Raw genomic sequence first — 16,920 nt, 5'->3', positions numbered from 1 at the left:
CACAATCTCCCCCCATGAAACTGATTGTCAAACTTAGCACTCTGACCGTATCACACTCTGCAACTGGTTATTTGACTTCCTCACAAACAGACTCCAGGCAGTTTGGATTGGCAGCCAAACCTCCTTCACTCTCGAGTTGAACACCGGAGCCCCACAGGGCTGTGTGCTCAGGACCCTCATGTGCTACCTAAAATATGAGGAGAACTCTGTTGTGAAGTTTGCAGATGACACTAATGAGACTTCATATAGAGAGGAAATGAACGATCTTGCAGAGTGGTGCTCAGACATCGACCTACTGTTTAACGTTAGTAAAACCAAGGAGCTGATTGTTGATTTTAGAAAAAATTAGGCAAAGACACGCACCTGTCTACATCAACGGAGCTGAGGTGGCGCAAGTAAACAGTTTTAAGTTCCTGAGAATTAGCATCCCAAAAAAGCTCAAAAACAGCTGTATTTTTTTGGCGAAATTCCCACGCCAAGTTCTTAACTTTTACAGAGGAGCAATAGAAAGCATCCTAACTGGAAAACTGGTTAGGGATATGCTCAGCCCAGGACAGGAGGGCTCAACTGTGGGTGATTAAAACCGCCCAGAACATATTGGTACCCATTCTATACAGAGCATCTGTGATATTGGTGACAAGAGGTGCCTGCAAAGAGCTCAAAGAATGTTATTGGACAATACCCACCCTAGCCACACCCTACCCACCCTCCACTCTGATATAGTTTTGCTTTGCATGTTTTTCTCATGCAGCAAAATGGGACTGCAAACTGTATTTTGATTCACAACCCTGTGTAATGACAATAAAATACACCTTACAAAATGCCCTTTTTAACCTGTAAAACCTCATAGACCCATTTGGAAGTCCATCAGTACATGAGGCATAAGCTATACAGTCTAACCCATCAAACTAACTTCTACTCAACATCCCTGGTTTTTCCAGATTACTATATATGTTACACTGTATTATAGGGAATGTATGTGAGATGAAACAAGATTTTCCATTTTAAATGCAGCCATAAAAAAACTGCCTCTTACACTTGAATGTTTCACATAAGTTCACATAAGTGTGATAAAGCTTCAATGAACTACTGACACAGACTATGATGTCACACAGGGTGGAAGACACGTTTCATGAAAGCTGCTTAAAGGAAAATGTAAGGGGAGTATTATGAACACTGGTGCTATTGTTAAACCCAAAAGAGGATATTACTGTAGCCTGTGACTCAGCTGTCTTTAAGAGAGAGGGAGCTGCAGCTGTGAGGCCTCCTCCTGAATAAAAATGCATCATGTCTGACCTCACTCAACAGATGCCATAATGGAGCAAAAGCCACGGCAAACACATTTTCTGGCCGCTCCCTGAAACAGTGAGGGATATCCTTTTTCATGTTGGAGTGCTTAGCTAATCCAAATACCAGTTCTACTGGCCTTCTACTGCAGCGAAAGGGTGTGGTGCTTCTGTGTGAGCTGTAGTCTGGTTGTCCCCGAGCAACAAGTCCCCACGGACCACAATGTACTGTTCATCACCGCTGAGAGAGGAAGAATAAACGGGAGATATTCAGTAATATGAGCTGCTTTTCTTTACACATTCTGGTACTTTAGAAAGAGAAAGCAGGCTCAGGTGTTACTTTATAATACTGAGTTACATATTTATCGGAAACCCTCCACCCCACCCTAACTGTGTACCAGAGGGCTCAGCGTCCAACTAAGCCTATTAGTTAACAGCTGTCCATGTCATGGTTATTATAGCAATGCAGCGGGAAGATTTACTTTCATTGTGAATTTGTTAGACTGCAGGCATCGACGTGTTTGGGGAATAACATTACATGAATCGACATTGTCTGTAATGCTTCATTAGCGCTGACAAAATATTGCCACAATGCTTTGTTTTTTTTAGAAAACAAAAGAAAAACAACATACTTGTTACATGTTAAAACAGCATATGAGGCCAAGAGGCAAGAAAATGAATAACCCACAGGTTTTTAAATTAAATAAATTAAATAAAATAAGACAGAGGAAAATATATGATATAGCAACGCTGTTCAGGAGCAGGCAGCAGCAGCAATGTAACTTAATAATGTAAAACATGAATGCCATTTGATGTTCATTGTGATGGAATAGAAAGTTGCATTAATTCATGTGTTTCTGTTCTATGTTTTCATGCTTAATTGGGAGAGATTTCTGTTCTTCTGTTCGGTTCCTCGCGTACTTTGAAATGAAAGGTTTGCACTCAGAAAAAGTGTATCTGGTGTTGGGCTTTTGCTATTGTTTAAAATTGACAATGTGAAATGAGCCAATGCAACTTTGCAAATCACAATGGCAGCTTTAACTGCTAAATTCCAATTTGTCTCACTGACTGAATTCAAAGTCTCCAGAGTTTGGACAGAGTTCATAGAAACGTTCTGAGACAATATTAAAACATCTCAAATAAGTGTTGAGTTATAGTAACACAAACAATGTATCAAAGGCAACAATACATCTTTTTTTATTTGCATAACCTCAATTTAAATGAAATGTAATACAACTTTTCTAAAATTGGCAGCTGTTATTGTGGTTCAAAGTGTTGAGTGAGTAAACTGAAAAAACAGAAAAATAGCTGACACTACTTTCACGTTGCTTTAGTCAACAACTGTTTTGAACCGTTGACGAACTTTAACATTGATCCGGCTCATCATTGAAGTATCTGAGGTTACTGTGGAGAGCTTGGCTACAGGAGCCTTCAGAATATAACAAATATTGATCATTTAACTCATTTATCCAGCAAAGGTGGCAAACTCTCAGAACATGATTTGAAGTTTGTTTTATTTTAAATAATTAAATAGTGTTTTATTACATCTGTAGCTCTTACGATTGTTGAGAGGATGGCCTTTAAGATCGGCACTGAAGTTTAAGTGATTCAACTTGAATTTAAACATTTATTTACATGCTGCTGAACAGTTTTGGATGAGATTACACTGGTTTAGGGTTAATGTATATTTACACACTTGAAATATCTTACTTTGCTTTGTCAAAGTTTAGACAAATTTCATTGGAGTTAGTATTAAATATGTGCAAATATTCAGACTGATTTGAAATGCTATTTAGTTGCACCTGTTACGCAACAAAACTAAAATGCAACATCATCTAAACTAAAACTAAAGAGCAACAGCATTTTTGTAACAGCTAATTGGATTCTGTTCAACGGACAAATAAATCCTGTTGACCTCCGACATGTATCGTTTTAAACATTTCTTTGTGTATATTTTGAGAGAAAAAAACACACGTTTGGTTTCAGTATTTATAGTTTATTGAGTAGAACATCTGGTAACGGGAAGGTGAAAAGTAAAATAGTTATCATCCTGATTTGGAAATGTCCATGTAGTTGAAGTCCTTTCAATGATTTGCAGTCCTCGATCGTCCACGTGGAGTGTTTCAGCTTTAACTTTTACCAAAAGATCTTCACAGAAAGTCTGCAGCGGTGCTTTTTGTTCCTCCGTCCCAACAAAAAGGGTCCGACGCTGTCCTCCATCACTTCTTCTGGAAGAATCCCATAATGGACGCTTGTTTAGTTCCTTTATTTGCATTTGCAGACGTTTTCTTCTGACTTCTCTTCTCGTCCTGTTTGGTACTCGACGGTAGTTTAGCGGGGACGGGATCTTTTGGAGCTTGTTTAGCGGCATGAACGTCGTCTTCTGCTTCAGAATACGATTCACTCTCGTAGCCTTTCTCGGTCACTGAGGGGAAAGAAGACGAACCAGAGGGATTATGGTCTCCACTTGTGTGTGTAAATATGACCATTAAGTGGTGGTGTATTAAACTCCATTATATTAAAGTAGTTTGTCAATTCTCATTTATATAAAAGTAGAAAACAAGGATTATGGAACATGGAACTGACACAAAAACTTTTACTCAATTAATTATCAAGAAATAGTTTGAGATTTTTATGCAAAAAAATGCCAAAGTTTAAATGTCTCAAAAGTAAATATTTGCTGTTTTTTAATTCCTCCATAATAATAAACCAAATGTCTTTGGGTTTTGGTTATTTTTCATTATGTTTTATAGCAGATTACTCAAGAAAACTTTTGGCAGATTAAATGATAATAAAGAATTGTTAGTTGATTGAGAATCATTAGTTGCAGCACAACATTTCATAAACGTCTTTCTTACATAATGTCAACTAAATCTTAATATTAGAAGGCGTACTCTCATTTTTTCTGAGAACATATTGTTCATAGAAGAAGTGTCATTATTACAACACATTGTTACACTGGTTAGGAAAATGAATTGCTTTCAGTATATATTTATAAAACTCATCCTCTTAAAGCATTTCATACCGATGCATCCGTCATCATCTAAAAACGTCTGAGATTTCAGGACTCGTCTCCTCTTCCTCATCTTCATTTCAGAGTTCCCCTGCTGAAGAAATAAAAATGTTATTCAGTGTTAAATACATAAAGAACATTTGAATGTCTAACATTAATGTCTGATAACCAGGTTTAATCCCTTACATGTGAATGAGAAACAGACTGGACCTTCTTCTTAGGACTTGGTGACGGTTCTCTCGTTTCCATCCGCTGAGGAGAATCTGGAATGACTGAAGACGTGAACAAGTATTAGTCTTCTATTACTCTTTAAAGGGCTTCTGAAACTCACCCTTTTTAAAAATGTTGGCTTTACAATAAAAATAAACTAGGCCGTAATTCTCCAAACTTTAACCAGGGATATTCTTATAACAGTATATAACTTTATGAAAGACAGTACAACTACGTTAAATGTGAACTAACAAAAAACAGTTATGTATTCCTTCCTTGTGACAAACTATGAAAATCATTTCCGATGTATTTTTTAGGCCTTTCAACTTAAGTTCTTCTCTTTCAAGATTTCAAAATAGAAAATGATTTACAACAGTTTAGTAAACAGCTCACCGTCTTCATCGCTGCTGTCTGGTTCAGGCTTCTTAATCCTTCGTCTCTTTTTCTTGTCCATTTTATCCTCTTCGCTGTCAGAATCCACGAGCCGCTTGGTTTTGCTTCAACAAGAGGAAGATGTTTGTTTAAATATATTTATAAATCTTATTTAAGTCCATCATCACTCAATGAACAGCCTTTCAATTCAAAAGCTTTTAAAACTTCTACTTTAAACTCAAGAAGAACCTTGTTCTCGTCTTGTTTCTATCTAAAGTTTTGAGTGATAATCATTAATTTAGTTTGAATAAAGAGCCATTTAAAGAGCGTGTTATAGTGACACACACACACCTCCTGGAGTCTTTCTTGGTGTCTTTAGGCAGCTCCACAGCAGCAGCAGCAGCAGCAGCTTTCTTTTCTTCAGGCTTTGAAGTCTGATGTCGTTGCTCTGCTGAGGTCGATGACTGAACTGCTTCCTCCTGCTTCACAGACTTTTCTGCTTTCTCTAAAGAAAGTCAGGAGTGTTCAGGTAGAAACGTGATTAAACAGAGAACAGCAGAGCTACAAATAAATAAATGTATATATATATATATATATATATATATATATGTATTCATTCATTTATAGTTTCATGTGTTTTGCAACCAGAATCTAAAGTCTTTCACTAGACAATATTACTCACTTGCTACTTGACTCCCAAAGAAGTTCATCAGAGGGTTGGCTTTTGCGTCTGGTTTACTTTTGGGGGCATCGACCTAAAAATACCAAACAGTCGTAAAGAAAAGCTTCAGCATTTACTCCGATAATGTAGTTTATTACTTTGTAAATAGCAGTTAGTCACACTAAAGACTACAAAGCCGTACCACAGGCGCCTCCTCCTTCTGCTCCGCCTTAACGTCTTTGCCAATATCCTGGTTCTTAGGAGCAGACTTATTGGCAAACATTCCCATGATGCCTTTCTGCGGCTTGGTGGAAGGCTTAGAAGCCCGACTGGCCTCTCCATTCATGCCAGGTTTTCTGTTTTCAGGCTCTGGTGTCGGAGCTCGCTGGATTTCTCTCGTCTGCTGCAGCTCCACAGGAGACATGGGCACAGCATCGGCACAGCGGATCGCACTGTATCTGCAAACAGAGAAGACGGACCGACTCAACACTTTCCTGAAGAATGACAGTTCTACAATTCAACAGATTATTCTCTCTCTCTACCCTGAGCTAGGTAAAAAATAAAAGTAGAAACTGGATGGAAGAAGCAGACGTTCCGGAGCATATCTGAACATTTTGACTGTATTTTTGGGAACTGTTGTCATCAAATCATCGCTTCCCTTTTAAGCACACAAAGATAAGACCATCGTACCTGCTGCAGTTCTTCAGGTTGTCTTTCACAGCGTCATAGTCGACGCTGTAGAGAGGGCCGCTGTCCTTCAGTAAAGCTTTCTGCACACTGTAGACATGAACACTGACGATCAAGCTCATCTTGGATTTTAAATCTGCAAAAGACAAAAACACCAGAGGTTAGATAGCTCTGCCTCTGCTACAACAGATATCACCGTAAAAACCACTGAAGCAATTCCCCAAAAACAGTGTTAGTTTGCAGCCGGCCCAAAACTGGGAAACATGTTCACCAACCTTCCAACTGGTCCTCTTTGACAACTGACACCTTGTGACTCTAAAAGCAAGCACAACATCAGCAAAACAAAAGAAAAAAAAAAAAATCAAGCAAAGAAATATGCAAATCAAGCCAAAACAAGTTACTTTAGTGTAATTCTCACCGTCTGGCCGTTGTCCACAAACTTGCCCGACACGAGATATGTGGCGTGGAGCTGAGCTGAACTTTCCTTCCTCTTGTGATCCAAATAATGGAAGAGCATTCTGACACAACACACACATTTTATCCATTAACTCTGACTTTAATTATCTGGTAGTGGTAAGTGACATCACACTGTATTCTAGCCTTGTTTACTTATTCTTTTACTATTTATTTTTTGATTTTGTAGATCATTTTAGACCAAAATGCTGAGGAAACAAAGAAGATCTTTTCTACGTTTAACTGAAGAAGGTTGACCCAGTTTGTTAAATACTTTGTAAAAAAGGGTTTTACAAGAAATGAGTCCTCAATGTTGTGCATCTTTACTAAGAACACTACTGTGAATACAACATGAAGCCCAGATAAATGAACTAGTTATAGGGTGATGCAGTGATTGTGGTTCCAGTTAGCTAATAAACATATGAATACGAGATGTTTATCAATCAGACTCTGACTTCAGCTTGTCACCATTAATGCAGAGTTATAAGAGGAGTGACACTCACTGTTTGGCTGTGTTGACATGGACTCCCAGAGTGAGACTCAGCCATTTATAGGTCACCTGTTCGACAGAATACACATGAAAACATTGTTTACATTTTAATTACCACGTGAATCATCTGCGAGAAGAAAAACAAAACCGACAATGACTTTGCTAGCTAAAATAGTTTGTTTACAACTGCCAAACAAACTATGGCAGCTAATTGGCTTTTAATTGCTCAGAATCACCGTTAAACGTGGGGTTAATTTTGAGTTTATTGCGTCATTTCAACAACACAACCGTTGGCCGTTAACTGCAGCTGCACGAGCTGGAACCAGGTTAACGTAACGTTGAATCAGCCGTTTTTCTAACAATATCTTTGAGATCATTCATACGCCGAATTAACCACGAACCCAAACCAAACCAGCAGACAGTTGTAAGCCAAACCATGAGAAATAAGTACATAAATACAGCAGGAAGCAAACCGTAAACAGGTAGTTCAACGGCTCATCACACCGGGTTTAACGTATCTCGCCCAGAATAACGTCAAAAAGACATCACACATCACACATCGAGAGCGCACTCACTATCTTGTCTTGGTCGTTGACATATTCGTCGATGTTATCCAAATAAAGCTCGTCCATTTTGATGAATGCGGACGTCTTGTTGTTGCGCCGATTCAACTGCGCGGGAAGGCAGTTTATTTACTTCCTGTTAAATGTCACATGTGCCTTTTCTTCCTTCCGGTGGGATGAGAGGCTGCAGGGCGCCCTCTACAGGCCGACACGGGCCGCACACTGACAATGAACTGGTGACGGACATATTATCTCTTGTTGCCACTAATTACTTCTGTTTGAGTGATGTTTGATAAAACTACATCACCCACCTGTTTAACAAAGTTACAGAACCTTTTTTGAATTCACTATATATTCATAACTCATTTGTAGGATTTGTTGACAATAAGAAAAATACAGGCTAGAATAATCATCCCCTTTGCTATTTTGCTTATGTATTTAAGTATAATATTAAGGACTTTACCTGACTACCGTGGCATAATTTCTACTTTTTCTTGTGTAAATATTGCCTTTTACTCTTTTGCAGGTAAATATTGCAGAAAAACTGATATAATGTTGCTGCGGATAAAAAAACCCAACTTTTCAGCTCACAGACACACAGATATGTGAACAATTTTAGAGAATTTACACATTTTACTCAAACTGTAGACCCATCACTGTGAATGCAAGAAAATGAATCTAAAAGAGGTTTTCACTTCAGTAAATGCTCTCGTTCACTCACTGCACTTGAATAAATCTCTGGGCACTTTTCATCACATTACCTGCATGACATTCTTTAGTTAAAGAGCTATACTGTATGTTGTTTAAAAAAATGTCAGCAAAGCAAGAAATTGTATTTTCTGTGTATAAAAAACATATTATTTTGTGATATAACGGACTACTCTTTTCTCGATTTGATGAAAACATCTATTCGTCCGAGGTGTAAGCAACGTTTCTTGTGTTTTTACTGTGATATCTCAGCTTTCTCACCCACACACACCCTTTAGTTTTCTTCTCAGCCTGCAGTTTTGTGAAGCCACAGCTCCGCATGTCACATTTGCCCTAAATATTTGCTGTTTGTCATTCACAAGACGGCAGCTGATGGTTTGGAACAGGAGATGAAAGAAGCAGTGATTGAACAAAACCAAGTGTCAAGTTCACAACTGTCCTCATTCAACAGGCCTGCTCATACAAAGACTTGTACATTTATAAATCTTTCATGTAGCTTTATATCTAATAGGATATATCTTTCTGTCCAATGCTTTCAGTCAGTTGATTTATCAAATATTTGAAGTTCCAAAGAGTTTCAGTGAGACCATCAATCACAAAGTCCCCAGTTGGAATTATCATGTCATTCCCAATTTCTCCCTCTCCTCCTTCCCTTTCATTACTTCTGTCGGCTTTCTTATAAAAGCAATTAACTTCCCCAAAAATACTAAAATCATGTCCCACGACTTTCAGTTGGGTGCTACAACACTTGCCTTACCTTTCTAAAGAAGCTAAAGAAGCTTGATATGTGTGGTGTCTGAATTGCACTGCATTTCAAATGCAAACTGGCTCGTTTGAAGAAAATAAATTGCTGATGATGCTGGATGAAAGATCATAAAGTGATTTAGGAGTAATAACCACTGCTTTTAATTAGTTATAGAGGAACCAACTGGGCAGGAAAGAGGAATACGTGGTGCCGCAGCAGCAGAAGTTTGATATAAAATAAAGAAAAAAGAGGCTCCAGCTCTGCAGGCTGCAGGGAAGCAATAACAGTTATTATTGCCTCACAACACAGGAAATATAAGTTTAGAATTTGAATGAGCTGCTGTGACAGAAATATTCAGAAAGGAAAATGTTGGTATATGAAACCTTCGGCAATCTCATCATTAATTGTAAGTTTTCCAAAACAAATCACTGGTCAACATGAGGGCTACTTCCTCCCTTCATTTGTCTGCAGGTGAAGCTCATTATGACGGGAAATGAGACTCGTGAAACTGCCCGTACATCACTTATTGGGATGAATATTCTTCAGCCGAGTTTAGAGATATGAATAAGAGGATGAGCATAAATATTGATGGTGTACGCGATTTTCTGTGACAAACCAGAATGCCTGACAACCTAAAAGACAAACAAATGATGCTGTGAAGGTCAGAATGGGCTTTATTGTGGGCATTGTGATGATCCAACTCAGAAGTGGAAAATAATAATGGTTACAGGTCTCCAGGGGCCTCCATTAACACCACCCGTTATTGTAATAACAATAGCAGTGTTTCAGTATACCTTCCATGCAGGAGGCCACGGTTTGATTCCCAGAAAATGCAGTAACCTTTTCAACCTAAATCATATCAGGCGAGAATAACAACAACTGCCCTTTCAATCGCAACATATCATTGATCGCTCAGTGAGGTCCACACCTTCCATGTGGGGGGTCTGCAGGCCATTCCTGGCCAAAGCAATAATACAACCCGAGTGTAATCAAAGCAGAATGAAAAGGTCTGTCCTTAGCGTTGATGGCTCAGTGGTAGATTTACCGCACTCTTAGAAACAAGGGTTCCAAACGGGTTCTTCATGAAGGGCTGAGGCTCTACAGAACCACAACTAACAAATACATCAATACTAATATTTATCAAACATTTAAACCTCAGAGCAGTTTACATTTTCATGAAGAGAAATATCAGTTCAGGTCAACAAAGATCATCATGAGCAGTGATAGCCTCCATGGCTAAACAGACACAGAAAGGAGCTCCACCTAAAGAAACTCAAACATTTACACAACAAGAATGAGAAGATGTCAAAGTACCGCCCACAATGTTTGATTGACAGCTGAAGAACAATCAGCAATTAAGCGACAATGATGGAGACAAAATGAGTTTCAGGATTAAAACACAGAAATGAATTTGCTGTTCCTAAAATCACTTTTGACTATTTTAGTTTACAGAACTCAGCAGTGGCTCCAACATAATAAAACCTGAGTCCAGCATAGAGAGGCTGAGTGAATGTGGTCTGGACTCTGTGGAGGAGAGTCATGGTTTCAGAGACGCTGTAGAAAGACAGAATACCTGCTCTGTGATCCAGGTACACTCCTACTCTGGAGGACTGAGGACCAGAGACGGGAGTGTGGATCTTGTTGTACCAAAATGTAAAACTGTTTTTGTTACAATCTAACGCCCAAGATTTGTCATTAGATCCAAACACATCTGCTCTGATGATATTCTTGTATGCGACTGCTACATAAGCTCCTCCTCTCCTCTCCACCTCCCAGTAACAACGTCCAGTCAGACTCTCTCTACTCAGGACCTGAAAAAGTGAAGTGAATCTGTCTGGGTGACTAGAATAAGACTGATGTTCACTCATTAATGTTGCTTTTCTGTTCCCCTCAGATAATAACAGATTTGTCTGCGCTGTGTTTGGATCCAGTGTGATTTCACTTGAATATCTTAAGAACTCAGCTCTGGTCTTGGGCTCTGCTTGTGAAGGTGACAGTAAAACGTCCACTTCAGTCACTGCCAGTGAGACGTTTGTCCACTTCTCTCTCAGAACGTCCTGTAGTTTATCTCTGACTTCTGACACAGCCGCCGTCACGTCCTCAAAGTAGCTCAGAGGACGGATATCGATGCCGGACGAGTCTGTAGGTTCTCTGAGTGGTGACAGTGAGGGGTAGTTGTGTAGAAACTGGTTGTGATCCTCTGTGTGTGAGAGCAGCTTCAGCTCAGCGTCTTTCCTCTTCAGCTCAGAGATCTCCTGCTCCAGCTTCTCCTGAAGCTCTTTGACTCGACTCACTTCACTTTTCTGCTGGGATCTGACCTGCTGCTTCACATCGGAGCTTCTTTTCTCCATGAGACGGATCAGCTCGGTGAAGATCTTCTCGCTGTCCTTCACCGCTTCGTCGGCAGAGCGATTGACGGCCTCCACCTCCTGTTGAAGCAGCTTCACGTCTTTCTCTCTGTCCTGGATTCTCTGCTGGATGTTTAGTCGACTCACCTCCAGCTCTCTCTGCCTCTCAGTCCTTTCTGCTGCAGCTGAGACTGTGTCGTGGCCTTTGTGTTCATCCACAGAGCAGAGGTAACAGATACACTGCTGATCAGTACGGCAGAACATCTTCATCACCTCATCGTGACGAGAGCAGATGTTCTCCTGGAGCTTCTTGGAGGGGTCCACCAGCTTGTGTTTCTTTAATTGAGCTACATCATAATGAAGCTGGAGGTGTTTCTCACAGTAAGAGACCAGACAGACGAGACAGGACTTGATGGCTTTCCGTTTCCTCCCAGTGCAGACATCACAGGACACATCTTCAGGTCCAGCATAGCAGTGATCAGCAGGAGCAGCTTGGAGTCCAGTCTTCTTCAGCTCCTCCACTAAAACTGCTAACATGGTGTTTTTCAGCAGGACAGGCCTCGGTGTGAAGGTCTGCCTACACTGAGGGCAGCTGTGGAGTTTCTTCACATCCTCTTCATCCCAGAAGCTTTTAATACAGTTCATGCAGTAGCTGTGTCCACAGGGAGTAGTCACCGGATCCTTCAGTAGATCCAGACAGATGGAACAAGAGAAGGTTTCCCGATCCAGCTGAACTCCTTTCTGCGCCATTTCACCTCTCAGTAACAACGACTGTCTGAGTTTCACTTCACTAGAAGCGACTCTGCTTTGACTTCTGATCTGAACAACATGTGTTTGTTCAGTGAATGGAGCCTGTCAGCTCTATCGCTTCACCACCATGTTGGTTACACCCATCTTTAAAACTGTAGATCTGAAGGGGAGGGAACAAGGAGATATGTGGACAGAGTGGAGCCGGCTGTGTTTGAGAGCAGCAGGAAGAAGGAGGGGTTATCAAGCTGTGGTTCATTCCAGGAAGAGGAGCAGCGCTGTGAATGTGAACTTTGTTTCCTCATTTACAAACAGAGCCTCGGTTAAAACCTGCTCCACGTTTGAAAACATTTCATTTCTTCAGTTGTTAAATATTTCTTGTCTCCTCAGAGGAAGAGTTATAGACAAACATGAAGCCATCAAAAGACTAATTCTGTTCAGTTTTATTTTACTGCTTAAAAACAGCTGACTGACAAAAGAGTTATCAAATTAAACTAATATGAAACATTTAAATTGTCATAAAATACCTTTCTCTCATATTTAATGATCAACTTTTAAACATTTTGACAAAAGAGTTGAGTTTCAAGATATGATTCTGATTCAAAGCAGCGTTTCTAGATTCACATTTATTCATTTCATGACGTCATGACTGGACCTGATATAATCTGCACATTTTCCATTTGTTGTTGATGTTAAAATATTCCACCTGTTGTAAAAGCTGAGTCACTCACTGGTTGAGTGACGACTGAGAAAACTCCTCAGGAACAACATGAATCTCCACCAACCATAAATGATTGTGTCTCGATGACGTAACATGAGACTGAACATGTTGCTGCTTTCAGACGTCGAGTCCTTCTGATGTTGATTCTGGTTGAACTGAAAGCAGCGTTTCATATGGATATCATCACGGTTATTAAATTGTTCCTGAAGAACTTCTGGACTGGAAAAGGTGGAGTAACTTTACATGTGATGGTGCAATAAATCAACCACAGCTGTCAGGAACCCTAATCATGACTGTTTTAGATGCATTTATTTGTTGCTAATGTTACAGGACCAAGAATGACACGAAGCTCACTCTGGTGCAACACATTTCATTTCCTGTAAATATATGTAAACACATGAGATCAGGTGAGAAGCTCTCTGTTCTGATGACACTTCGCTCATCACTACTGACGGCTTTCTTCTGCTCTACTAACGTTAGCTCCTGATGCTCAGTATACTGCCTAGAGCGCCCTCTGCTGACAATGTTGGGCTTAGCAGAAATACAATAACCACACATCCCAGTAAAAGACCTGATGACAGCGTGATACAGGTAAGAGACAAAGAAATAGTAAATGTTTCTGAGACCTTAGCTTCTACTGAATTCAAACACTAGGGGGGCTAATACTTCCCTGTGTTCTCAAACACCCAGTGCCTCACTAACTGAGGATACATGAGAGAAACTCTTGAGCTCAGCAGGCTGTTTGGTGGGTCCACAGATTTCACCCTGGACTAAATGAGTCACAAGAAGTTTGAGTCGAGTCTGGATTCAAACTTTACAACATGGTCTGGCTGTGAGGTGACAGAGAAACACTGAACCAACATGACAGCCTCATTCTGAACCTTCATCAGTATCTGTTGTCTCATGTGTGTGAGGAGGACTCAATACAACTTATTCACATCCAAACTTCACCAAATGAATTCACTATTTTTATATATTATTTCATGTACGTGTAATAATCTTTATTGACTAAGTGCACAAACAGAATGTTGGTTGTAAGAAGCGACACGTGATATAAAACTCTGCTCGTTTCTCTGTGACAAAGATGTTTTAGTGAGGACAGTTTAAAGGACAGAGACTGACTGACTAATGTTCTTCTGCTCTAAACATGAAGTCTGTACTTTGTGGTGTTTCAGGAGGAAAACTGACTCCGTTATTCTCTCATATTAGTTTCACATGTTCTACATCAGCTTTGTATGAAACCCTGTAAATAAGACAAGAAGAAAATACTTTGTTCATTCTTGAATCCAGAAATACTTTATTCATCATGTAAACCTTCAGTTTGTTCACATCCCATCAGTAAAGTCTGTTAAATGACTCTTGTTCAATGATTTCATGAACACATTCACTTCATCCTCATAATCTATTAGTTTGACCAGAATCTCAGTTATGTGAAAGAGAATAATGAATGATTTACTTATTGATTATGATTATAATAACTAGTGATATAATACATCATAGTACCTCTTTTGTATAACGATTAAGAAAACAACAAGAACAACATTTAATCTGTTATAGAAAATAAACATAATTTCACTTAAAGAAATCTTTACAAAGAGTGCTGAGAACTAAATATCTTTGATAAAAGAAGCTCTGGTGATTTCTCTCTTTAAGAGCCATGCAGTGGAAGAGAAACAACAACCAACAAATACATCAATACTAATATTTATCACACATTTAAACCTCAGAGCAGTTTACATTTTCATGAAGAGAAATATCAGTTCAGGTCAACAAAGATCATCATGAGCAGTGATAGCCTCCATGGCTAAACAGACACAGAAAGGAGCTCCACCTAAAGAAACTCAAACATTTACACAACAAGAATGAGAAGATGTCAAAGTACCGCCCACAATGTTTGATTGACAGCTGAAGAACAATCAGCAATTAAGCGACAATGATGGAGACAAAATGAGTTTCAGGATTAAAACACAAACATTAATTTGCTGTTCCTTAAATCACTTCTGACTATTTTAGTTTACAGAACTCAGCATTGCTTCCTTGATAACCAAGAATCCTAAGTCCAGCATAGAGAGGCTGAGTGAATGTGGTCTGGACTCTGTGGAGGAGAGTCATGGTTTCAGAGACGCTGTAGAAAGACAGAATACCTGCTCTGTGATCCAGGTACACTCCTACTCTGGAGGACTGAGGACCAGAGACGGGAGTTTTGATATTGTTGTACCAAAATGTAAAACTGTTTTTGTTACAATCTAACGCCCAAGATTTGTCATTGTATCCAAACTCATCTGTTCTGCTGATATTCTTGTATGCGACTGCTACATAAACTCCTTCTTCTCTCCTCTCCACCTCCCAGTAACAACGTCCAGTCAGACTCTCTCTACTCAGGACCTGAAAAAGTGAAGTGAATCTGTCTGGGTGACTAGAATAAGACTGTTGTTGACTCATTAATGTTGCTTTTCTGTTCCCCTCAGATAATAACAGCCATGTGTTTGCTGTGTTTGGATCCAGTGTGATTTCACTTGAATATCTTAAGAACTCAGCTCTGGTCTTGGGCTCTGCTTGTGAAGGTGACAGTAAAACGTCCACTTCAGTCACTGCCAGTGAGACGTTTGTCCACTTCTCTCTCAGAACGTCCTGTAGTTTATCTCTGACTTCTGACACAGCCGCCGTCACGTCCTCAAAGTAGCTCAGAGGACGGATATCGATGCCGGACGAGTCTGTAGGTTCTCTGAGTGGTGACAGTGAGGGGTAGTTGTGTAGAAACTGGTTGTGATCCTCTGTGTGTGAGAGCAGCTTCAGCTCAGCGTCTTTCCTCTTCAGCTCAGAGATCTCCTGCTCCAGCTTCTCCTGAAGCTCTTTGACTCGACTCACTTCACTTTTCTGCTGGGATCTGACCTGCTGCTTCACATCGGAGCTTCTTTTCTCCATGAGACAGATCAGCTCGGTGAAGATCTTCTCGCTGTCCTTCACCGCTTCGTCGGCAGAGCGATTGACGGCCTCCACCTCCTGTTGAAGCAGCTTCACGTCTTTCTCTCTGTCCTGGATTCTCTGCTGGATGTTTAGTCGACTCACCTCCAGCTCTCTCTGCCTCTCAGTCCTTTCTGCTGCAGCTGAGACTGTGTCGTGGCCTTTGTGTTCATCCACAGAGCAGAGGTAACAGATACACTGCTGATCAGTACGGCAGAACATCTTCATCACCTCATCGTGACGAGAGCAGATGTTCTCCTGGAGCTTCTTGGAGGGGTCCACCAGCTTGTGTTTCTTTAATTGAGCTACATCATAATGAAGCTGAAGGTGTTTCTCACAGTAAGAGACCAGACAGACGAGACAGGACTTGATGGCTTTCCGTTTCCTCCCAGTGCAGACATCACAGGACACATCTTCAGGTCCAGCATAGCAGTGATCAGCAGGAGCAGCTTGGAGTCCAGTCTTCTTCAGCTCCTCCACTAAAACTGCTAACATGGTGTTTTTCAGCAGGACAGGCCTCGGTGTGAAGGTCTGCCTACACTGAGGGCAGCTGTGGAGTTTCTTCACATCCTCTTCATCCCAGAAGCTTTTAATACAGTTCATGCAGTAGCTGTGTCCACAGGGAATAGCCACCGGATCCTTCAGTAGATCCAGACAGATGGAACAAGAGAAGGTTTCCCGATCCAGCTGAACTCCTTTCTGCGCCATTTCACCTCTCAGTAACAACGACTGTCTGAGTTTCACTTCACTAGAAGCGACTCTGCTTTGACTTCTGATCTGAACAACATGTGTTTGTTCAGTGAATGGAGCCTGTCAGCTCTATCGCTTCACCACCATGTTGGTTACACCCATCTTTAAAACTGTAGATCTGAAGGGGAGGGAACAAGGAGATGTGTGGACAGAGTGGAGCCGGCTGTGTTTGAGAGCAGCAGGAAGAAGGAGGGGTTATCAA

At 40.4% G+C, this 16,920-nt stretch overlaps 3 protein-coding genes across 5 annotated transcripts; all 3 read right to left on the bottom strand.

Annotated features, from left to right (window-relative positions):
• Positions 1-3,274: 3,274 nt before the first annotated feature.
• Positions 3,275-7,874, bottom strand: pold3 (polymerase (DNA-directed), delta 3, accessory subunit). 3 transcript variants are annotated; one of them, XM_079173316.1, is made up of 12 exons: positions 7,748-7,874; positions 7,186-7,241; positions 6,648-6,747; positions 6,505-6,544; positions 6,233-6,365; positions 5,745-6,000; positions 5,564-5,636; positions 5,233-5,386; positions 4,903-5,006; positions 4,486-4,571; positions 4,312-4,393; positions 3,275-3,711 (listed from the first exon to the last, which is right to left on the bottom strand). In XM_079173316.1, exons 1-12 carry the CDS (start codon positions 7,802-7,804, stop codon positions 3,506-3,508), a joined length of 1,347 nt encoding a protein of 448 aa, XP_079029442.1. In that variant the 5' UTR covers positions 7,805-7,874; the 3' UTR covers positions 3,275-3,505. The 3 variants fall into 3 exon arrangements, with proteins under 3 accessions (XP_079029442.1, XP_079029443.1, XP_079029444.1); XM_079173317.1 differs by having other exon boundaries at positions 4,312-4,390; XM_079173318.1 differs by lacking the exon at positions 6,505-6,544.
• A 1,970-nt stretch (positions 7,875-9,844) lies between these two features.
• Positions 9,845-12,421, bottom strand: LOC306706299 (tripartite motif-containing protein 16-like). The gene has a single exon (XM_079173315.1). It carries the CDS (start codon positions 12,284-12,286, stop codon positions 10,625-10,627), a length of 1,662 nt encoding a protein of 553 aa, XP_079029441.1. The 5' UTR covers positions 12,287-12,421; the 3' UTR covers positions 9,845-10,624.
• A 1,858-nt stretch (positions 12,422-14,279) lies between these two features.
• Positions 14,280-16,719, bottom strand: LOC306705748 (tripartite motif-containing protein 16-like). Its single transcript, XM_079172580.1, has one exon. It carries the CDS (start codon positions 16,674-16,676, stop codon positions 15,009-15,011), a length of 1,668 nt encoding a protein of 555 aa, XP_079028706.1. The 5' UTR covers positions 16,677-16,719; the 3' UTR covers positions 14,280-15,008.
• Positions 16,720-16,920: the final 201 nt, after the last annotated feature.

Source organism: Pholis gunnellus (genome assembly GCF_910591455.1).
Source record: "Pholis gunnellus genome assembly, chromosome: 14".
Classification (NCBI taxonomy): Eukaryota; Metazoa; Chordata; class Actinopteri; order Perciformes; family Pholidae; genus Pholis; species Pholis gunnellus.
The sequence above is the reverse complement of the archived record's forward strand: the minus strand, read 5'-3'. Positions and strand labels throughout refer to the sequence as shown.